Source organism: Capra hircus, chromosome 8 (assembly GCF_001704415.2).
Source record: "Capra hircus breed San Clemente chromosome 8, ASM170441v1, whole genome shotgun sequence".
Lineage (NCBI taxonomy): Eukaryota > Metazoa > Chordata > Mammalia > Artiodactyla > Bovidae > Capra > Capra hircus.
The window spans coordinates 46,617,820-46,642,565 of record NC_030815.1 but is presented as its reverse complement, the minus strand read 5'-3'; the positions used below and the strand labels follow the sequence as shown (position 1 = coordinate 46,642,565).

Sequence of the window (24,746 nt, the reverse complement as noted above, 5' to 3'; positions counted from 1 at the left end):
ACTGGGCAGAACATCTCGTTTGCAAGAATGTTCAGCCCTGGTTGAGAGTCTCGTTTGCAAGCACTTCTCAACCTTCTTTAAACCTAGTTCCCTACACCTCTGCCTTTTCTAAAACCAGCTTGATCATCTGGAAGTTCACAGTTCATGTATTGCTGAAGCCTGGCTTGGAGAATTTTGAGCATAACTTTACTAGCGTGTGAGATGAGTGCAATTGTGCGGTGGTTTGAGCATTCTTTGGCATTGCCTTGCTTTGGGATTGGAATGAAAACAGACCTTTTCCAGTCCTGTGGCCATTGCTGTTTTCCAAATGTGCTGGCATATTGAATACAGCACTTTCATAGCATCCTCTTTCAGGATTTGAAATAGCTCAACTGGAATTCCATCACCTCCACTAGCTTTGTTCGTAGTGATGCTTCCTAAGGCCCACTTGACTTCACATTCCAGGATGTCTGGCTCTAGGTGAGTGATCACACCATTGTGATTATCTTGGTCCTGAAGATCTTTTTTATATAGTTCTTCTGTGTATTCTTGACACCTCTTCTTAATATCTTCTGCTTCCATTAGGTCCATACCATTTCTGTCCTTTATCGAGCCCATCTTTGCATGAAATGTTCCCTTGGTATCTCTAATTTTCTTGAAGAGATCCCTAGTCTTTCCCATTCTGTTCTTTTCCTCTATTTCTTTGCATTGATTACTGAGGAAGGCTTTCTTATCTCTCCTTGCTATTCTTTGGAACTCTGCATTCAGATGCTTATATCTTTCCTTTCCTCCTTTGCTTTTCACCTCTCTTCTTTTCACAGCTAGTTGTAAGGCCTCCCAGACAGCCATTTTGCTTTTTCGGATTTCTTTTCCATGGGGATGGTCTTGATCCCTGTCTCCTGTACAATGTCACGAACCTCATTCCATAGTTCATCAGGCACTCTGTCTATCAGATCTAGTCCCTTAAATCTATTTTTCACTTTCACTATATAATCATAAGGGTTTTGATTTAGGTCATACCTGAATGGTCTAGTGGTTTTCCCTACTTTCTTCAATCTAAGTCTGAATTTGGCAATAAGGAGTTCATGATCTGAGCCACAGTCAGCTCCCGGTCTTGTTTTTGCTGACTATATAGAGCTTCTCCATCTTTGGCTGCAAGAATATAGACCATCCGGTGATATCAATGTGTAGAGTCTTCTCTTGTGTTGTTGAAAGAGGGTATTTGCTATAACCAGTGTGTTCTCTTGGCAAAACTCTATTAGTGTTTGCCCTGCTTCATTCTGCATTCCAAGGCCAAATTTGCCTGTTACTCCAGGTGTTTCTTGACTTTCTACTTTTGTATTCAGTCCCCTATAATGAAAAGGACATCTTTTTGGGGTGTTAGTTCTAAAAGGTCTTGTAGGTCTTCATAAAACCATTCAGCTTCAGCTTCTTCAGAGTTACTGGTTGGGGAATAGGCTTGGATTACTGTGATATTGAATGGTTTGCCTTGGAAATGAACAGAGATCATTCTGTCATTTTTGAGATTGCATCCAAGTACTGCATTTCAGACTCTTTTGTTGACCATGATGGCTACTTCATTTCTTCTAAGGGGTTCCTGCCCACAGTAGTAGATATAATGGTCATCTGAGTTAAATTCACCCATTCCAGTCCATTTTAGTTTGCTGATTCCTAGAATGTCGACATTCACTCTTGCCATCTCCTATTTGACCACTTCCAATTTGCCTTGATTCATGGACCTAACATTCTAGGTTCCTATGCAATATTGCACTTTACAGCATTGGACCTTGCTTCTGTCACCAGTCACATCCACAGCTAGGTAATGTTTTTGCTTTGGCTCCATCCCTTCATTCTTTCTGGAGTTGTTTCTCTACTGATCTCCAGTAGCATATTGGGCACTTACTGACCTGGGGAGTTCCTCTTTCAGTATCCTATCATTTTGCCTTTTCCTACTGTTCATGGGGTTCTCAAGGCAGAATACTGAAGTGGTTTGCCATTCCCTTCTCCAGTGGACCACATTCTGTCAGACCTCTCCACCGTGACCTGCCCGTCCTGGGTGGCCCCACATAGCATGGCTTAGTTTCATTGAGTTAGACAAGGCTGTAGTCCATGTGATCAGATTGACTAGTTTTCTGTGATTATGGTTTCAGTGTGTCTGCCCTCTGATGCCCTCTTGCAACACCTACCATCTTACTTGGGTTTCTCTTACCTTGGATGTGTGGTATCTCTTCATGGGGTATCTTTATGAAAGAGGTAGCATCAACTGTCAGTAAGAGAACCAAAAGCAGGAGATAGTAGGTAACGGGTTGTCATCTAGTTTCAGCCCTGTTCTTCCCTGGTGGCTCAGATGGTAAATAATTTGTCTGTGTTGCAAGAGACTTGGGTTTGATCCCTGGCTTGGGAAGATCCCCTGGAGAAGGAAATGGCTACCCACGCCAATATTCTTGCCTGGAGAATTCCATGGACAGAAGAGCCTGGTGGGCTATAGTCCATGGTGTCACAAAGAGTTGGACACTACTGAGTGACTTTCAGTTTTTTGCTTTCCAGTCCTGTAGACAGCCCCACTGAAATTTCCCCCAGAAAATTAGTAGATGAAGCATTTAGCCTATTACTATTTTTGCCCTCATCATAAAATCAGCTGGTCACTTTTTCGTGTCCTCCCTGTGCGTTAGCTTAGAATTACAATGTGCTCTTTAGACTATGATGGAGATTCCAGACATGGACCTGAGGAGCCTTGATTGGGTTCATGACCAATATTCAACAGTTACCATATTGTGACATGACTTACATGCTAAAACAAACCAAGAAAAGACAAACAAAACAACAGTATCCAAAGCTTATGTTCACCAAATGATTTCACTTGCACCACCTACTTATTTGAGACAGCACTGCCTTGGGACCTGTACAGCATCAAAAGAATAAATTATAAATATGGGAAACATAGGTAAAACACTCTATGACATAAATCATAGCCAGATTCTCTATGACCCACCTCCCAGAGTAATGGAAATAAAAGAAATATTAACAAATGGGACCTAATTAAATGTAAAAGCTTTTGCACAATGAAGGAAACTATAAGCAAGGTAAAAAGACAGCCTTCAGAATGGGAGAAAATAGTAGCAAATGAAGACACTGACAAAAGAATTAATGTCAAAAATATACAAGCAGCTCCTGCAGCTCAACTCCAGAAAAATAAACGACCCAATCAAAAAATGGGCCAATGAACTAAACAGACATTTCTCCAAAGAAGACATACAGATGGCTAACAAACACATGAAAAGATGCTCAACATCACTCATTATCAGAGAAATGCAAATCAAAACCACAATGAGGTACCATCTCACACAGGTCAGAATGGCTGCGATCAAAAAGCCTACAAACAATAAATGCTGGAGAGGGTGCGGAGAAAAGGGAACCCTCTTACACTGTTGATGGGAATGCAAACTAGTACAGCCACTATGGAGAACAGTATGGAGATTCCTTAAAAAGCTGACAATAGAACTGCCATATGACCCAGCAATCCCACAGCTGGGCATACACACCAAGGAAACCAGAATTGAAAGAGACACGTGTACCCCAATGTTCATCACAGCACTGTTAACAATAGCCAGGACATGGAAGCAACCTAGATGTCCATCGGCAGACAAATGGATAAGAAAGCTGTGGTACATATACACAATGGAATATTATTACTCAGCCATTAAAAAGAATGCATTTGAATCAGTCCTAATGAGGTGGATGAAACTGGAGCCTATTATATATAGAGCATATAAGTCAGAAAGAAAAACACCAATACAGTATATTAATGCATATATATGTAATTTAGAAAGATGGTAATGATAACCCTGTATGTGAGACAGCAAAAGAGACACAGATGTAAAGAACAGTCTTTTGGATTCTGTGGGAGAAGGCGAGGGTGGGATGATTTGAGAGAATAGCATTGAAATATGTTTATTACAATATGTGAAACAGATTGCCAGTCCAGGTTTGATGCGTGAGACAGAGTGCTCAGGGCTTGTGCACTGGAATGACCCTGAGGGATGGGATGGGGAGGAAAGTGGTAGGAGGGTTCAGGATGGGGAACACGTGTACACCCATGGCTGATTCATGTCAGTGTATGGCAAAACCACTACAATATTATAAAGTAATTAGCCTCCAATTAGAATAAATAATTTAAAAAATAAAATAAAAATAAGAGAAGTTAAACTGGGAGAAAGTGATGAGGTCGATCTATATTTCAAGACCCTTTTTTCAAAAAATAAGAGCTTAAATTCTTTATGGTGGCTGATGGTGGTTTAGCCGCTAAGTCATGTCGGACTCTTTGCAACCCCATGGTCTATAGCCCACCAGGCTCCTCTGTGCATGAGATTCTCCAGGCAAGAATACTGGAGTGGATTGCCATTCCCTTCTCCAGGGGATTTTCCCCACCCAGGGACTGAACCTGGGTCTCCTGCACTGCAGGAGGTTTCTTTACCAACTGAGCCACTGAGGCTTCCCTGGTGGCTCAGACAGGAAAATATCTGCCTGCAATGCAGAAACCTGGGTTTCATCCATGAGTTGGGAAGATCCCCTGGAGAAGGGAATGACAACCCACTACAGTATTCCTGCCTGGAGAGTTCTATGGACAGAGGAGCCTGGCTGGCTATAGTCCATGCGATTGCAAAAAGTCAGACATGACAAAAATTTTCAGTTGTAGTAGTGGTGCCAATAGAGATGGTACTTCTGACCTTGCTTGTAGCTGCTCTGCTTCCATGTGTGAAGTCTGCCCTTTCAGCATATACATGTGTCTCTTCCCATTACGATTTTGGTGCAACCGGCTTTATGAGCGTTGCTACCCTCTCTGCAGCACTTTTACTAATGGAATTGGAGGCCATTACAACATATCTGATTCAAGGACAACACAAGCTTCCTTTTAACTATAACTAACTGCTTATGTAATGTATGCATTTTTTTTTATAAAATACTCATTTCTAGTTATGAGATTCATTTCTAGTGACAAGATCCCCAAACTTCTGGGAATCCATCCTAATGACAGAATGAATTAGCCATAAGTATACGTATGTCCCCTCCCTCTTGACCTAGGCATGCTTGAATTTCCTTTGATTTTTATCCTTTCCTCCATGTAAATCAGCATGTTCATTACTAGAAGCCCATACCTTTGGCAAAACGTTAACTTTAAGAGTTTTGTCAGCAAAGGGCGTTCACTTTTGAAACGCTGGAAATCAAATAGGAGTAACCTTTGGGTGCATAGTATGCCAGTCATCCAGCTGCATTGTCCTCTTCCCTATACTAAGTGGCCTTTGATTGTGCCAAAGTGAAAACTGAAGCCACTATCTGCTCAAAGACCTTTTATTACCAACCAGGATTCCTGTTAGGATCCTTATCAAGGGGTTTGTATTATTCTATATCTTGATGAACGTGGATTTTTGCACTTTCTATTAATCCCTCAATTATTTTGAATTATCTGGAACATTAATGATTCATCAGGGAAATATTCTGCTACACTGATGATTTTTAAAAGTCATTGCATTGTGATGATTGAATTACTTACGAGTCTGATTCTTTCCTTCTTTTCCTGCTTCTATCCTCAGGAAACATATCTCCAGACGTTATTAAGTAATTTAATGAGTAAATAAGAAATATTTTAGAGAGGTGTCCTTTAAGGAATTTCCAGATGTAGCATGTTTGATGTCTTTAAATCTATTGGTTAACATTATTATTGTTTAACTTTTCTAAATTCCTAAAAAAATCATATGAACTTTGCTGATTATCTGTTGTGTAGCTATGGTATTTCTCTAAAATTCTCAGACATGTTACAAAGCATTTGTTAAACTCAGATATCATCTCTTCCATATCTAACACAGCATGAAATGATTGTGAAAATGTTCCTTTCTATTTTTGATAGATTGAGCCAAAGTGTTTTTGCAGCTTATGGATGTCTTTCAGTTTGATATCATGGTTATTTTCATTTTCAAAAGCCAGCCTCAATCTCCATGTCTACTTTCACAGATTTATTGCTCACTGTAACATAAATATAAATCACAAATTAAGCTAATTTATGATTAAAGGGAGTCACTTAATTTTGTCAGTATTTTTTTTTTCTGTGCCTTTATCTTATTCAACTATACCTGCAGGCTTTTAAAAGTGGGAAGTCCATGATTAATTCAGCCACAAAATCTCTTATTTTGTTATTTAGGTGGTAACTGTACTTGTTTGCTGCTCAGAAAATGAACTAGACATTCTTCAAACATAAAATTACTTATCCCAAATCATTTCTATATTTCTGGGTCTTTTTTCATTTTTCTGTAATATATTCTTGCTTCAAGTCTTTGTCTAAATTATGATTTAATCCAAAAGGCACCAAAGTTTCAAACACTGTGGTGAAACATATGGGTTAATATTTTTGGGTTAATTGGTGCCACCTATATCTCATAAAAGTCATATTAATACTTTTGCTGTTGTTCAGTCACTAAGTCATGTCTGACTCTGCAACCCCCTGGACTGTAGCACACCAGGCTTCCCTGTCCTTCACTGTTTCCCAGAGATTGCTCAAATTCATGTCTGTTTAGTCAGCAGTGCTATCTAACTATCTCATCCTCTCCTGCCCTCTTCTCCTTTTGCATTCAATCTTTCCAAGCATCAGGGTCTTTTCCAATGAGTCGGCTCTTCGCATCAGATGGCCAAAGTATTGGGGCTTCCGCTTCAGCATCAGTTCCTCCAGTGAATATTCAGGGTTGATTTCCTTTAGGATTGACTGATTGGATCTCCCTGCAATCCAAGGGACTCTCAAGAGTCTTCTCCAGCACTAAAATTCGAAAACATCAATTCTTCAGCACTCAGCCTTCTTTATGGTCCAACTCTCATATGCATACATGACTACTGGAAGAACCATAGCTTTCACTATACAGACATTTGTCAGTAAAGTGATGTCTTGGTTTTATTACACTGTCTAGGTTTGTCATAGGTTTTCTTCCAAGGAATAAGCATCTTTTAATTTCATGGCTACAGTCACCATCTGCAGTGATTTTGGAGCCCAAGAAAATAAAGTCTGTCACTATTTCCATTTTTTCCCCCATCTATTTGCCATGAAGTGATGGGACCAGATGTCATGATCTTAGTGTTTTGAATGTTGAGTTTTAAGCCAAGTGTTTTACTCTCTTTTATTTATTACATATTGATCATATATTTTATATATTAACACTGAAGCTTCAATAATTTCTAAAACTCAGTCTGCCTAGTTTCTATCACACAATGTTTGACTAAGTGCTTAGCAGTAATATAGTGTCCAGGAGACTCTTGCATTAAAATTTACTCTTAATGCTTAAAATAGACTCTTGATCTGTAGCCTAACAGTCCTGTTCACTTTAGCTGTTACCATTTGTGTGTGGAATGTGATACTTTTTACTTTTTGGTTTCTCCAAACCAGTTTCCTGAACACAACTGTTTGGTGATGATTTATCCGCTTAACAAATATTTGCTGAGCAGGGACTAGCAATCTTGTCTGCACATGAATCTCTCTTTAAAACAAAGAGACATATGTGCAAATAAGGGCAATGAAGGGTTAAAGTAGTATGCTAGACAGCCTTACAGAGTATCATAAATACACAAAGAGAAGTGAGGGTTCCAATCCTAATGCTATAGAAAGGCTTCTTCAGTAGTATATGTCAATGAAATTCTTGTAGTTTGCTCACTAAGCAGAGAGAAGGGCTTTCCAAAAAGAAAGAACTGAATGAACAAAGACTAAGAGGCTAGAAACAACATCCAAACCCCTGAAAGGATTAAGTTTTTCAGCACAAGGTGGGCATCAGGTGTGTGGGGTTGGGTCATGGCTGTGGTGGTGGGAGAGGATGCAAGGGCATGGTGGTGAAGATGTAGTCAGCAAGAGACAGGACAAAAGAGATTGCCAGGAATGGAATACCAGCATTCCTTGAATGCCCTGCTAAGAATTTTTAGTTTTGTACCATAAATAATTGAGGCCATTAAAATTTTAATAAGAAGGGTTATATAATCAGGAAGATTGCTTAAATAGCTGCATGGGGAATAGAATGGAAAGACCAATACTGAAACAACCGGAGTAGTTAAGGTACTACAGACTGAGCAATGATGTGATAGTGGGGATGGAGAAAGACATTAACGGTGAGAAGCACTGCGGTATGTCATTTTCCACAATCTGACATGTCATATGTTAAGTTGCTTTCCCTCTGTCTCTCCTCACTAGACTACACTCTGTGAAGGCAGGACTTGTTTGTCAGTTTCATTCACTGCTCTGTTCCCAGATCCTAAACAGTGCCGAGCACAGAGAAGCTCAGCAAAGGTGTGTTCAGTGAATCACTTGTATGCAGAGGGTGAGAGTGACAAATTCTTGACTTGAAAGGGGTGCAAAATGAAGCAAGAACTGAAGCAGAGAAGCTGATGGGCAGATAGGATGAAGGGCAGAGAACAGCGAAATCATCTCATCTTGAACAACTGAACTTGCATTCATGTGGGAATCAGAATTCCACCACCCAAGCTAAGGCAATCTGTCCACAAGCGAGCTAAAGACATAAAATGTTAAACTGAACTTGGGAGAAAGTTGTGTTTTTCTTTAACAAAAATGTTTGATGTTTGTTGTTTTGAAATCTTGAAGAATGCATTAATTTCTCTATATTTCATAGTGTTTTGACAAAATAACCAACCATGTCAACTCAATTTTAGGCTGCATGTGGAAAATACCAGTCTTACAAGAAAATCAGGCTTCATTTACTAAATTGCCTTTAAAATAATTAGATTAATGACTTCTACCTAATTTAAAATTTTTTCCTATTAAAATTTGCATTAACAAGATTTGATAGAATGAACACACATGACTATCTCTTCTACCCTTCAAAATGACAAGAAAACCAAAATGACAAAAAATATATTCCTTAAATGCATCCCTATCAGAGCTCAGCATGGACAAAGGTGGAAAAGGGTAACATATTAGGAGATAAGAAATTTTAAGTAATTTCTGGATTATTAAAAGCAGGTATAGAAACTATAGTTTTCTAAATAATTAAGATATTTCACTTATCATAAAGGATCAAAATAAAGATAGCAGGAGAGTCCTGGGATTAGAATCAGAATAATGAATTAAAGAGCTCCTCTCAGATTAACTAGGCCAAGAAGCTCCATACCTACAAATTTTATCCTATAGATATATTCAGCCATGTGCATACAAGGGTATCCCATGTAGTGGTGCTAATGATGACAAAAGATTGGGAACAACCCATATATTCATTAATAGAAGTACATGCATATAATGAAACATTAAGCACTGAACAGATAATGGTACACATCTCCTTGTGGCTGAATGGAATGGTCTCCAGGATAGATTGTCAAGTGGAAAAAAAAAGTGAAGTATAAAGCAGCATGTACAACTTGCCACCATTTATGTGAAAGGGAGACACATGTACTTCTCTATATATGTGTATAGAGCATCTCTACAACTAATAATGCTGGCTACCTTTCTAAAGGGGTGCTGGAAAACTGACAATAGAAATGATACAGTTAATTTTCACCAAATATTTTTCTATACTGTTGGAATTGTTTTTGCCATGTGTATGTATGATATATGCAAATATATGATACTGTCAAAGGAAAAGGAAGGTGCAGAAGGAAAATGATAAAAAGATCTCGACAATGGAAAACAAAAATATGACGAAAGAAAACACACCAAAAAATAGTAATTAAATGTAGCTGAATTCACTTCTGCCTTTGAGAGAGAGGTTCTATTTGAGTTTTAGAAAAGACACCTAGCCTTGCTGTTAACAAGATACACAGCTAAAACAAAATGACCACAGAAAAGTGAAAATCAGATGGAATAATATACCAGACACATCCTGATCTCCTATAAGTGTATGTGTGACAACTACAATATTAGCGTAAAACAAAATACAATACAAAGAAACAGCATTAAATAGGAAAAGGAGACATTATATGCTGATTAAAAGTTCAATCTACCAAGAACAGATTGTCACAAATTTTTTTATCAATATGTATATATTTATAAAAACTTTCAAAACATACAAAGGAAATAATGCTTACTTTCAAGGAATAACTGTGACCTAATAGATTTTAACATGAGTAATCAGAAAGAAGAAACAAGTAAATATGTAGATATTTGAATAAAAAGTAGTATGTAATCTATATATAATATCGAACTTGTACCCAGAAAGTAGGGAGTAAACACTTTTTTCGAACAAAATAATACATTTAGAAAATGTTATAAATATATATGTACATATACTCTCTAGTATTAAAACAATTTTAAGAGAAAATAAATTGCATATACTTTAAAGTAATGAAAATTGCATAAGGCATATAAAAACATGTGAGATACATAAACATATAAATGGATTTGTTAGGAACAATGAAAATAAATTGACCAGGAAGTCAACTTCTAGGAAAAGAACAGCTAAGGAAGCAAAAGCAGAAGAAATAATGAGCAGAGAATAGTAACTTCAAATTTTAAGTAATACTATTGATCAATAAAATGAAAATCTGATTCTTTAAAATGACAGTGATTTTGATCAAATGAAAGATGAATGAAAAAACGTCCATAGATTTATAAATATAAAGGAGATTTTTAAATAAGAGAATTATGTGTATAATTGTATACCAACAAACTTGAAAATCTAGATGAAATCTTTGACTACATCAGAAAATATATAAAATTGAGCCTAGGAGAGGCAGAAAATCTAACCTGATTAATAGCTGTTGAAAATTTACAAAGAAGATCAGTGATCTATCCCTAAAAATGCTTCAGTGCTAGATAGCTTATAAACATTCTTCTAAATCTGCCTGTAGGAGAATTCCCTCATTACACTTATTGTTCTGGGGCATAGGTAAATTTAAAAAGCTTCCCAATTCATACCGAAAATATACCGTAACCCTTATACAAAAACCAAGAGGAATGGTGACATATACCAACCTCACTTACTAACATAATTACAAAGATTCTAAATAAAATAATAGCAAATAATATTTTGCTAATTGTTGTTAAATAATAATACATTAATTAATTGTTTTTTATTACTTATTTAACAACAATTAGCAAAATATTATATGCTACTATTTCAGAAATACGTGAACTGTGAAATTCCAGATGTTCAAACTGGTTTTAGAAAAGGCAGAGGAACCAGAGATCAAATTGCCAATATCCGCTGGACAATCGAAAAAGCAAGGGAGTTCAGAAAAACATCTATTTTGCTTTATTGGCTATGCCAAAGCCTTTGACTGTGTGGATCACGATACACTGTGGAAAATTCTGAAAAAGATGGGAATACCAGACCGCCTGACCTGCCTCTTGAGAAACCTGTATGCACATCAGGAAGCAACAGTTAGAACTGGACATGGAACAACAGACTGGCTCCAAATAGGAAAAGGAGTATGTTAAGGCTGTATATTGTCACCCTGCTTATTTAACTTATATGCAGAGTATACCATGAGAAATCCTGGGTTGGATGAAGCACAAGCTGAAATCAAGATTACTGGGAGAAATAATTAATAATCTCAGATATGCAGATAACTCCACATTTATGGCAGAAAGGGAAGAACTAAAGAGCCTCTTGATGAAAGTGAAAGAGGAGAGACAAAAAGTTGGCCTAAAGCTCAACATTCAGAAGACTAAGATCATGACATCCGGTCGCATCACTTCATGGGACACAGATGGGGAAACAGTGGCTGACGTTATTCTGAGGGGCTCCAAAATCATTGCAGATGGTGATTGCAGCCATGAAATTAAAAGACACTTACTCCTTGGAAGGAAAGTTATGACCAACCTAGATAGCATATTAAAAAGCAGAAACATTACTTTGCCAACAAATGTCCATCTAGTCAAGGCTATGGTTTTTCCAGTAGACATGTATGGATGTGAGAGTTGGACTATAAAGAAAGCTGAGCACCGAAGAATTGATGCTTTTGAACTGCGGTGTTGGAGAAGACTCTTGAGAGTCCCTTGGACTGCAAGGAGATCCAACCAGTCCATCCTAAAGGAGATGAGTTCTGGGTATTCATTGGAAGGACTGATGCTGAAGCTCTAATACTTTGGCCACCTGATGCAAAGAACTGACTCATTGGAAAAGACCCTGATGCTGGGAAAGATCGAGGGCAGGAGGAGAAGGGGATGACAGAGGACAGAATGGTTGGATGGCATCATCGACTCAATGGACACGAGTTTGGGTGAACTCCAGGAGTTGGTGATGGACAGGGAGGCCTGGCGTGCTGCAGTCCATGGGGTTGCAAAGAGTCAGTCCTGACTGAGTTACTGAACTGAACTGAATAATACATTAAAACCAAGAAACTTTATATCAACCTATAATATGCCAAAACTACTATTTCAATTCACATCTCCACCAGGAATACTTAAGAATATCTGATTTTCTGCATCTTTGCCACCACCAAGGGTGGTGGGTGAAGATGACTCTGGCTTTCTTGTTTGACTCGTCTTTTTTTCTGTGAAAGACGTATAAGTTGAATGATAGTTTAAATATTTTAACTTCAATTTTAAATTTAAAGATTTAGAGGAGTGGAGGTATAATATATCAGGTCAACTCAAGGGAAAATTATGAAATAAATTTCATCTCTGGATCCTTCAGTCTCCCTCTGCTCAGACTCTTTCTGGGGTCCTTAGATTCTTCAGTCTAAGCATACCAGGATGGGGGCATGGACAGGTGGACAGCTATTCCCTCCACACCAGCTTTCCAGAAAATCTGTGATGCCCCAGAGCACAATGCCACCTCAGGTTCCTTGATAAACAATAGCACAAATGTCTGTGTCTCCACCACCCCCACCCCGAAATCCTTTAGGTTTACTCCATACTGTAAACCTTCCTTTCCCCTCCTCAAAGCTGTTTCAAAGAAAGCCTGGTAATCTGTTATTTCAGAATAAATTTAATTTAGCTATTTGCTGCCTCAGAAGAATTTGCATCTGAAGTGGGATCTCTAATTAGTCGGTGGAATTTAGGCATCTGCAGAACAAGTAGGTGAGATGTTTAAGGAGTTCGATTTGATGCCTAATTTCTGAATTCTTCTAAAACAATAAGAGATGTTATTCTGATAGTCTGCAATTTGCTACCAGCTCAGGACACAATAATACCTTTCAGACATTAGCCAGCCCTGGCTTAAAAGTTAAAGGTCTAGCCAAAATTCCACTTTTGCCTCTTGGTTCTCTCTGCAGTGAGAAACTTCAAGCACACTTCAAGTTTTCTTCCCAACTCAGGCGCTCCTGAGTTCAAAACAGAGAACTGCCCCTCAACTCCCAAGTGGATTTTCTGGGGTTATCAAGAGCTGTTTGGGAGAATGTCTTGATGGCACTTTGGCCAAACTTGTGCTTATGCAGCAGTACAAACCTGCTGGAGCCGGAAGTACCGCCTCCACCCTGTCAGAGGTCAGCTCCAAGCTGTGGCCTGGAGGCCAAACACATCACTTAGGTGGATTTTGCCTGGCTCCCTCTATATCTTTTACATTTTTCAATTCAAAGGCCAGTGAGGCTTTTCAACTTGTAATCTCTGCCTTACACTCACCCCAGGCTCTGAACAGATATGAATCGTTAAGCAGCTATTAACCCATTCGAGTCAGGTGCTCAAAGATCTTGTTCCTTTCCTTAGTTCTTCCCAGTATTTAAGGCACAAGATAGAAATGAGACAGCTACTGACTTCCTGGCATAGCTGTCCTTCTAAGTTGATGCTGACCGTAAACAAATGACTCTGTCCCCAGGCAGTGGGCTAGAGGATTTCTAAGCAACTGATAGTTTAACAGTGTGTGAGTCTAGGTACCTGTGCTCTTTATCATGGTAAAAAAATTAGAATTATATATTGTTGAATTGCTAAGTCATGTCTGACTCTTTGCGACTGATTGACTGAAGCACACAAGGCTTCCCTGTCCTTAACCATCTTCCCCAGAATTATGTGTTAGCCAATCCTATGAAGTTTACTTCCTATGTAGTTAGAAATAAGTAAGCCCTATGAGTTCCCCATTTTACAGATAAAGAAACTTGAAGTCTAAAGCAATTGAATACAGTAGTAATTCAATCAATGTAGGTATTCAAATAATCTTTTGGCTTCCTTAAGTAGCTTCCCTCTGACTTGAAAAAAATCTTTGTTATCATTAAGCATGTTTTAATCCTTCACTGCTACCTCTGTACTCTCTGCCTCCTCATTCATCCCCAAAGAATACTTTTCTTACCAAAATTAAAAAGAAAAATGTTATTTTATTGCCTGCTTTTTCATTCTTACCACCTGGATACTGCTAAGTCATTCTCAAAAAGGGTTAAGGTTGCTGAGAGGACTGAAGGATCTAGACGCATCACAGTGTTGAAACCCTTGAGTAGCTATTGCTAGGAGAGAATGTAGTGATGGCTATATTGTACGCAAGCATAAACACACAAACGCATACAGACACAAACACATGCACAAATGCACATGGTGCCTTTACTGAAGGGCGTACTAACTTTTAAAACACTTAATTTCTCAACCCAGTTTAAATTATGGCTTACACATTTTTGAAAATCTGGTAAGTTTTTATTTCTAAAGCTGAAATGATAAAGGGGGACATTTCCCTTTGTGTCTGGTTTCAGAGATTGTAACCATAATCAGTGAATTATCTAAATTGGTTTCTGTTCGGAGGCTATTGAGGCATCTCCCTCTTAATGGATTGCAGAGGCCTCTAATTGAATTCTTGCCATATATGCTTTCTCTGTGGTTAAAAATCTACCTTATAGATATTAAGACAGTCTGTGTTCAAATACCGTCTCATTGATTTCATTTCTCTTGAGGGAAAAAAAATGTATTGCTAATGGTCACCTTGTCTCAAATTGCAGATTACAGTATTTCGGATGGGATCAGAAGGACACCAGGACATTGATTTAGCCATCCTGACGGCTTTGCTCAAAGGTAAAGAGTTTCTATATACAGGGAGTACAAAAGTAATTTAAATGGATTAGACAGCAATCTTATGTCCCCTAATAGTGGATATAATCCCAAATAATACCATGACACATCCAATTATTGATAACATAAGGACTTCTCTTTTAAGACATTCTTTTTTTGTTTTTTAATTGAAGAGTAATTGCTTTACAGAATTTTGTTGTTTTCTGTCAAACCTCAACATGAATCAGCCATAGGTATACATATATCCCCTTCCTTTTGAACCTCCCTCCCATCTCTCTCCCCATCCCACCCATCTACGTTAACACAGAGCCCCTGTTTGAATTCCCGAGACTTACAGCAAATTCCCGTTGGCTATCTATTTTACATATGGTAATGTAAGTTTCCATGTTACTCTCTCCATACATCTCCATACATTCTTAATGCTATTAAATTTCCCTATAATAGGCCTATTATAGTGTGACTTGATTTCAGAAATTTTTAAAATTTTTAAAAACTTTTATTTATTTAATTTTTGGCTGTGCTGGTCTTCGTTGCTGCGCAGGCTTTTCTCTAGTCATAGCGAGCAGGGGCTACTCTCTAATTGCGGCACGCATGTTTCTAATTGGGGAGGCTTCTTTTGTTGTGGAGCATGGATTCTAGGGCACTTGGTCTTCAGTAGTTGCAACCCGAGGGCTCAGTAGTTGGGGTTTCCAGGCACTAGGACACAGGCTTAGTTGCTCCACGGCGTTGTGACATCTTCCCAGGGATTGAACCTGTGTCTTCTGCATTGGCAAGTGGATGTTTACCACTGAACCACCAGGGAAGCCACTCAGTAAAATTTAAATGTACTACAATTCAATCATGTCTACTGAATCATAAAAAATTATGAAGTAAAAGGCATGCCTTGTCCCTTGATAGTAAAAAAGTGAAACACCGCATTTATCTCCTTGAACCAAAACTCAGGGTAAATGGAGATGTGGCCCAATTCTCAGTGAAAATATTAGTCATCTTAATATCTTTTATTCAAAATATTTTCTTGGTCTTTCACCAATTTATGAGACAAGTGTACTTCACCTTCAAATTAGTCTTAGAATTTATTTATTTTCCAACTGTTTTGTATGTGACAGACCGTATTAAATGCATTTTATATTATAACCAAGTAGTTACACATATGTAGTTAGAAAGCTGAAATAAAGTAAATAAAATAGTATTTACATTGACTATATGCAATGAAATTGGATATTTTCAATTCTAACCTATTCTGTTCTTTTTAATGCTAATTATATCCCACCAAATTGATTTATGACACACTAATGGGTCATAACCTGCAGTTTTAAAAACACAGTCATAGAAGATTAAAGGAAATTATGATTGCTCTCAGAAATTAACATTTCTAATCACTATAATGAACATTACTTATGCAGCAGTAGATGCTAATGGGAATTTATGCCATTAAAATATTATGGTGTGTCAACTCTATTTTGTGCAGGCTTTGAAATGCTCTCTGATTTTAACCCAGTTGATTTGTAAAGGATATCAAGTGTAATGCTTTTGCTGACTTCCTTAGAGGCCAAGAATATATTTATATCAGTTTCAAACTCTTTTAGTTTGTTAAATTTTTCTTCCCATGTATTTTAAAACTTATGCCTGGACAAGTAACATCGTTTATCATTTAATTTTTATAATTATGCTTAGTTTTCAATTATCTAACATATAAGGAACCTTTGTGCAATTCAGTTTTTATTCTATCATCTGAGAAAATCAGAAGTAAGGTGGAAAGAGGAAGACAAGAGAGAGAGATGAAACTAAGCACTGCTCCATAGATTCAGCACCTAGGGGAGAAAAGAATGAACGAGGAAAATATACATTTGCTGTTGCTTCTTTTTTGTCCCATTGAGTTTCTTTTTTTTTTTTTTTTTTAGGATCTGTATATTTTAAAGAATACTATTTATGTGATTCAGATTTATTAAGTATGTTCAAAAATGAAAAGAAAAGGGAGTCAAAAAGTTGTTCCAGAGATCTGAGAAGCCCGTAGTTTCTCAAATGCTGACCCCTGGGGTAGCTTTTGAGACTAGGTCATGTCACATCACATTTGTCTTTCGCATTAAGGAAATGGCTCTCTGATATGTGTGATCTGAAACCAGAGACTGTACACCCTTCATCCTTCTCCTGCTTTTCAGTTCTGCCTCCTCCCCTCAACCCCTGCTCACTCATACACCCAGGGAATTCAAGGACTAGGAGCAGAATAGAGTTGCCAGAGAAAATGCAGGACATTGAATGTTTACATCAACAGCAAATGAACTTTTAGCTCAAACTTGTCCCAAATATTGCATAGGACATACTTACACTAAAATATATATTATATGTATATAAAGTATATATTTGTTATTTATCAAAAATTAAAACATAGCTGGGAGTCCTGTATTTTTATTTGCTAAATCAGGTTATTTTACTCAGAGGAGTTGTGACACTATTAACACTTCTGAACTTCAAACACCTCTAGAGATTCTGCAAGAAGTGTAACTCAAGAATTTAAGATCCCCTCATTCTTCTGTCTGCCTCTGTTTCTCAGGCAGGCCCTGCTTAATCATAGCAATCAGAGATTTCCACTGGAAAGGGCCCCAGACTTACCTTAACAAACTATCCAGTGCTTATCAACTTGCTCTGGCAGTCACCTTATCCTATCTGCATCCCCCATGCAGCAGTTTCAATGAAGCCAGAAAACATCTACTCATAGTAGAAGTTATTTTAAGTGACTCTTTGATCCTTTCTGTGCATAGAAAGAAAAAGTGAAAGTGTTAGTCACTCAGTCAGTCATGTCTGACTCTTTGTGACCCCATGGACTTTAATCTGCCAGGCTCAAAGTCCATGGAATTCTCCAGACAAAAATACTGTGATGGGTAGCCATTCTCTTCTCTAGGGGATCTTCCTGACCCAGGGATCGAACCTGGGTCTTCTGCATTGCAGGCAGATTCTTTACCATCTGAGTCACCAGGGAAGCCTTCTGGGCATAGAGTTACTCCCAATTTTTTCCTCTTTTCTCATACAGCTTAGAGGTCAAATCATGTGGGTGTGTATTCTTTTACTTCTGTACATGCACTGAAGTGAAATATGTGATGACAGCTGTCCTCTATAAATGAGGAATTCTTTTTCTTTAGGTTTAGTCTTCATTGGTAAAGTTCATCTGTGGCATAAAGAGAGAATAACTTCTATAGCTTACTTCATTTTCTGAAAAGTATTTTAGAAGAGAGTACGAAAATGATAGAGTCCTCCTCAAAATTGTCAAGATCATCAAAAACAAGGGTAGTCTCAGAAACTGTCACAACCCCAGGGAGCCTAAGGAGACCTAACATCTAAATAATAGTGTGGTTTCCTGGGTAATATTCTTGAGCAGAAAAAAAAAGAACATTAGGTTGAAACTAGGAAAATCTTAATAAAGTATGGACTTTGTTTTCTTTAATGTTAAGGGAAAAATAAGTTATGCTGTCATATATTATGGATCTGAACAATAGACAGACTGTAGCCAAGAAAACTCCACACTTCTTTATGTCAAAGCAACAAAAAAAAGGAAAAAGCATCTTATGGAATTAACTGTAGAAGCCAAGTGCAGATATAATCAAAACATCCACAGGCAGTATTTAAAGAGTCTATATAAATCACACAGGCATGGATAATGTGCACAGGATCAGTCAGTCAGTCATGTCCAACTCTTTGCAACCCTATGGACTGTAGCCCGCCAGGGTCCTCTGTCCACAGGCTTTTCCAGGCAAGAATACTGGAATAAAAATTCAAATACCAAGAAAAGTAGTCCATGTTCTAACTTTAGAAAAATTTCTAGTAAGAATGCTAGTGATTAGATTAAATCATACAAAACAATGAAAATCACTATTTACTGAGCCATTTTCCTTTAAAACTGTATCTTTTAAAAAACTAAATGAATAATAAAAGTAAATAAAATCTAATGTTTTGAAACTACTTCTGAATGCATCCCCCTCCAACTCTATTAACTAGAAAATGCATGATTATTGTTACAAACTAGTACTGGCATCAATACACAATTAGTCTTGCTAAATAACTCATTTTTAAATGGCTTGATTAATCCTTGATAAAGCAAAACGCTGTTGTGCTGTGCTTAGTCACTCAGTCGTGTCCGACTCTTTGTGACCCAATGGACTGTAGCCCGCCAGGATCCTCTGTCCATGGAATTCTCCAGGCAAGAATAAGGGAGTGGGTTGCCATGCCTTCCTCCAGGGGATCGTCCCAACCCAGGGATTGAACCAGGTCTCCTGCATTGCAGATGGATTCTTTACCGTCTGAACCACCAGAGAAGCACAATATTCTAAACTAGTTTATGTCCAATAATTCTTTACACCAGATACATTTCATAAGTAACTAGCACCTTAAAATGTTTACCGAGAAACTATCTTTGCTTAAACTTAGATGATGCATGAATAGGTTTTATGGGAATTTATTATGGCCCTGCTTTGAAAATTAAAAAACTATTTCTAATTATGTGTTTGATCTTTCCCACCCTTTTTTCTGTGTGTAGGCAGCTTAAACAACACATGCATGATTGCTTTCCTTTTAATACTGTTTTTTTAAAACCCAAAACTGTCTAGATAGCCTTATTAAGACCAAAAAAAGGACATTCATATTGATACTTTCATCACATATGTGCAATGCAGAGTTACCATAGTTATTAATTATTATACAACGGAAATAGATGATATTTTTCCCAAAAGAGATCACCAAAGTCAAAATGTGTGGCATATTTATTTTAGGCTTAAAAGGGCATAGGAGGTAAACTTTTGGAAAACAGTGAAATATTTCAGTTAGAGATGAAATTCACTCCGTAATTTTTACAATGTAGATTCTTTGCAAAGGTATTATTAAACCTTTCTCTATATGAGACCACTTTTAATCTTCCTCATGTGCTTTCACTATTAACCAGGCACCCCCAAATCCACTTGTTTCGTGATGGTTCGTTTTTATCTCTTTAGCCAAGTCTTTAATGTTGACGTCGTGGGGCAGATTGACCATGTGCACTAGAACCTCAGTACGGACCATGCAGACCTACGTCTGCTACTGGACTCTTATTTTCACTTCATCCCAAAGCCACCGTGAAGCCACAGCGCCCCCTTTCACATGTCTACGTGCTCAGTCACTCAGTGGTGTCCGACTCTGTGACCCCGTGGACTGTAGCCTGCCAGTCTTCTCTGTACATGGGATTTTTCAGGCAGGAATGCTGGAGGTGGGTGCCATTTCCTTCTCTAGGGGATCTTCCCAACCAAGGGATCAAACTCGGGTCTCCTGTGTCTCCTGCATTGCATGCAGATTCTTTACTGCTGAGCCTTTGGGGAAGCCCTTTCACCTTGCTATTCCCATGCCTTTTACAAACTTCGAAATTGAGGCAAAGAGTCTAAAAGACATTCAGGATCCTTAGGCAAATCAATAGCAGAGCCAAAGCTTTCACTCAGGTCTCCTCACTTCTTTTCAATTTTCTTTACATTACATGTATGAGTCTTGGGCACATCGGGATCCCTTGGCTTTACACTGCCACAGAGATCTCAGACATTTACCCCTGTGACTCCAGGGGTATGTGAGTGATAATAGATCAGAGCATCTGCTTCCCTGAAGCTCTGAGAACACTTACCAGGGTTCTCAGCTACCAGACGATCCTAGAAGCATGCACAGTGCCTTAATGATGAAACTAGAATGTCCACAATTTAACCTAATGCGGTGGAAGAAAAAGTACAGTCTGACACTTGTTTTATTTTTAAAGAGTACACCTCTGGTGAAATATTGATTCAACCGGGAAATTTTTAGTCACATGTGACAGAAACATAGTTCAACTTAGTTCAAGCAAAGAGAAATGCAGTACACCAGAAACTAGTACAACATTGTAAAGCAAGTTTCCTCCAGTGAAATTTTTTAATTTTTATAAATAAATAAATCATAAAATTGAAAAGAGGAAATTAAAAGATATGTCATTTAAAAATAGAAAAAAAGAAATACAACGATTCCCATGACCAGGCGGTCTGAGACTTGTTGTGCAGAACAGCCATCAGCAGTCGCAGACGCACATCCAACCCACTGAGCAAACCCCAGTTCGAAAGAGCCATCGTTTCTCACACTTGCAATGAGAAGTCCCAGGGAGCATTTGAATTTGCTTGCATTGGTTCAGTGCCCATCCCTGAATCCATCACTGTGGCAAAGAAGATGGGAGAATCCCTGTGAGCATGAAATGAGAAATGGGATCAGCTCCACCCAAGCCTTGGAGTTATGGATTTCCAACAATAACAACAAAAAAAAGAGGCTCTATAGCCAGGAAGTAGAGGCACAAAGGGTGCTGAGAAGACCAAAACCAACTAAATATATATGTATATATACATGACTCACAATTGTATTAAAAATGTATTGAGAACCAAAGAGTGTCAGATTTACCTAAGATGCAAGCACTTACGCACCTTAGGGGAACAAATTTTTCACTCAGTAGACAAAAATGGAAACTAGGTCAAACTAATACTAATCAGGGTCAGATATCCACTCAAGGCATTCTCATAGAATTCACTTCAGGTAGACCTAAATATGAATCTATGAATATTATTTACTATATAGTTTCTTTTTATCACTATAGTCATTATCCTTTTCATTGATTATTTGATTATTTCTGCTAAAGATTTTAAAGGTGATTATATTCTTAACACTTTTCCCCCAATACCAAAGTCTACCCCTTAGGAGAAAATGATTTTGTAAAGACCAAATCACGCCAGGCTTTCCCAACTAGACTCCATCCACCCCATCTGCCACTACCACCCCAACCCCTCAGAATAGTACTTAGCACAGGGATACCACCCAGTAAATGGATTTTTAATAGTATGAAATACAGACACATTCAAAACATCACTACTCCCTGATTGAACCAACTGCTTTACGTCATTGAGGCTTGGTTTCCTAGTCTAAAATAGAAATAATTATCATACCTCACTCATAGTCATTTTAATAATTATAATTAATAATGCAAGTAAAACACTTAGCTGAACCTGGAAAGTTCTGTTTAATAAATGATGGCCTGACTAACCATGCTGATGATGATGCCAAACTAGAAATGAGAACAAGAGCCACATCTGTTTTACTCACCACCATATACACATATACACAGTGCCTGGCACACCATCAGTATTAAATATAGATTTTTGGGAAGCATGAATAAATGATCAACAGACTTTGGGATTAGATGGTGTGTGTGTGTGTGTGTGTGTGTGATTTATATGTATAAATCCTAGTTCTTTGCTGCCTATAAAATTGACCGAGTTTTTTAACTTCTGTACGTCTTAGTTCCCTCAACTATGAAAAAGGCAATTGTGACAAAAACAACAACCTTTCTCATGTGGGTTGATTTAAGGGACTGGAAGCTCTTTGAGGGCAGGCACTATTCTTTCTTCATAGAAAATACTGAACACTTAGTGCTTTATCAAGCAGTGGCTCGGTGGTCTAGGAGTATGATTCTAGCTTAGGGAGCAAGAGGTCCCAGGTTCAAGTCCTGGACAAGCCCTCTTGGACTTTCCCAGTGGCTCAGCAGTAAAGGATCCGCCTGCAGTGCAGGAGCCGCAGGAGAGGTAAGTTTGATCCTTGGGTCAGGAAGATTCCCTGGAAGAAGGGAATGGCAACCCACTCCAGTATTCTTACCTGGAGAATCCCATGGACAGAGGAGCCTGGCAGGCTACAGTCCATGGGGTCGCAGAGTCAGACATGACTGAGCACACACAGTGCTTTTATACTCGTTCTCTTTTAAAACAGGCTTTTGGATTCCTAGGGAATGAGGATGTCCCCCATATCCAAAATCCATCATAATCATAAAATCTTAATTTTGAAAGGACATATAAATTTGAGAATAACAAAACCCCTTGAGCATACATGTAAAGAACCAGAACAGAAATAAAATTTAAATTTTATTTTACAAAAATAAATTTAATCTTGAAAATGGTTGAACACATGCCCAGCCTCCTTAAAATGAAATTAATTTTCTGGCTATTTTATTTTCTTGCAAATCCAAGTAGTTCTCAGAGCAACAAGAAAGACCAAGGTAGATAGCAATTTTGGACATTTCTATTTGTCTCTAATAGAAGAGTGCAATAAAAGAACTTAAATCTCTTAGTCCTTTCATTTGTATAATGTTTTACAATTCACAAAGCATTTTCACATAAATTTTATCATCTAATCTTTATAACAACTCTCTGGAATGGTTGCCAGTTAATTTATCTCCAAACTGGGTCCTCTGAGGCATGAAAGTGAGAGATAGTGATAATTAGGCCAGAACAGCTAGAATAAAGGAAGAGTGTCCCGACAAATTGGGAAATGTGATCATTCTGATTACAAACTTCACCTTCCGATTAGAAAGTTTCCAGAGGAAAAGAATTTTGTCTTCTTTGCCTTCATATTCCAATACCAGAAAAAATGCCTGACATATGCTTAGCATTCAGTAAATATCCACTGATTGAAAGAAGTTATAGTCCCAGGCCAATCTGTAACTGGCCAAAGTCATGTAAACAACCAAGACGCAAACTGCACCTCCCATGGAAGTTCATTGAGGTAGACTCCAACCTTTCAACTCACTGACTGAGAGAAATGCAATTCTACATCCTCCCCAGGATTTCTGCAAATTCTTGAAAGATGAAAGTCCCCTTGGTCACCCTTGCCTGCAGGTTCCTGATTCTATGTGTGTTATTTCTGTTTCTCATCACAAAAGACAAAATGTAAAACTCAGCCTTGCCACAGTTTCAAAAAAATTACAAAATTCACTTGCCCAAAACTTTTTGTTAAAAGCTTTATAGACTTTTATAAAAGCATAATAAACTTCTAAAAATATAGGTAAGGTTGGAAGAAAAGTTCAATAATGCACACAACTCTTGATCACACAGCCAGCATCTCCAATGTTGAGAGCTTTTGGCTGTCTCACACAGGGACTTTGCATGGATCCTTCACATATGAGTCCCCTTTTGTCACACTGTCCCCCTCTTCTTCCATTGTCCTCTTCTTCATGCTCCCCTCTAAGAGTAAAACAAATGTCCTCTTCAAACAGAGCACTTCATCCCCATCCTCTGACATTTTGGTCTTGTCCTGAAAGGCTCATCTACCCTAGGCAGTTTTGCAGGATATTTTCACAGACAGCTTCCTCCCTAAGCAGAGTTCTGGTGCCAGACTCATAGGAGAGAGTGACTTCTTTAACTCCTTTGATATAGGCAGTAAGTGAAGAGTAGGGCTTTGATTCATGTCCCTAATCAAAGGATGAGAATATGATGTTCTTTGCTCCAGGGCCATAATCACCAGCAGGAAAGTACAGTGTATAGTAGGTGCAAGTGTTTGCAAGAACTATGAACATTAGGCCCCCTAGGTCTGCAGTTATGGACAGGCCATTTCTAGCAGATTTTCAAAGTTATGACCATGTCCATAAGATTGTCTCATTGTAGAATTATAAAGCTGGATATAACTATGAAGGCTTAGGACAGTGAGAGGTCTCTGCTAGTGAACTGGAATCCAGGTCTGCAGATGTCCAGGTCTGTTCCTCCTTCCCGACATCGTGCAGCCAGTTCTGATGGCAGATGTGGTCATCTCAGCTCCTTGTTACACAGAAGCTAAGCACCTTTTACTCTGCAGCTCCCTTGGGCCTCAGGATTGGCATGGGAACAATGCTGTGTGCATTTTAAGCTAATTACAAACCCAGAGCTCCCTGGCAGCTCTTGGCTTGTGAAGACATCATCATTGCCCACTGACTACAGTGCTGCAGAATTGTACCTTTTCTTCCCTAACTTGCCGGAGAACAATGAATCAGCCTCTTTGTTAAATCAATTATTGAATATTTTGAGTTACATAACCATGCAGA

General features: G+C 38.2%; 1 protein-coding gene across 11 annotated transcripts in view; it reads left to right on the top strand.

Annotated features, from left to right (window-relative positions):
- TRPM3 (transient receptor potential cation channel subfamily M member 3) overlaps positions 1 to 24,746 on the top strand; it is a 608,518-nt gene that overhangs the window by 455,914 nt on the left and 127,858 nt on the right. For all 11 annotated transcript variants that reach the window (XM_005683743.3, XM_005683729.3, XM_005683725.3 and 8 more), the window contains one exon: positions 14,815 to 14,887. In XM_005683743.3, coding sequence (XP_005683800.2) covers positions 14,815 to 14,887 — 73 coding nt within the window. The remainder of the gene's footprint in view (positions 1 to 14,814; positions 14,888 to 24,746) is intronic.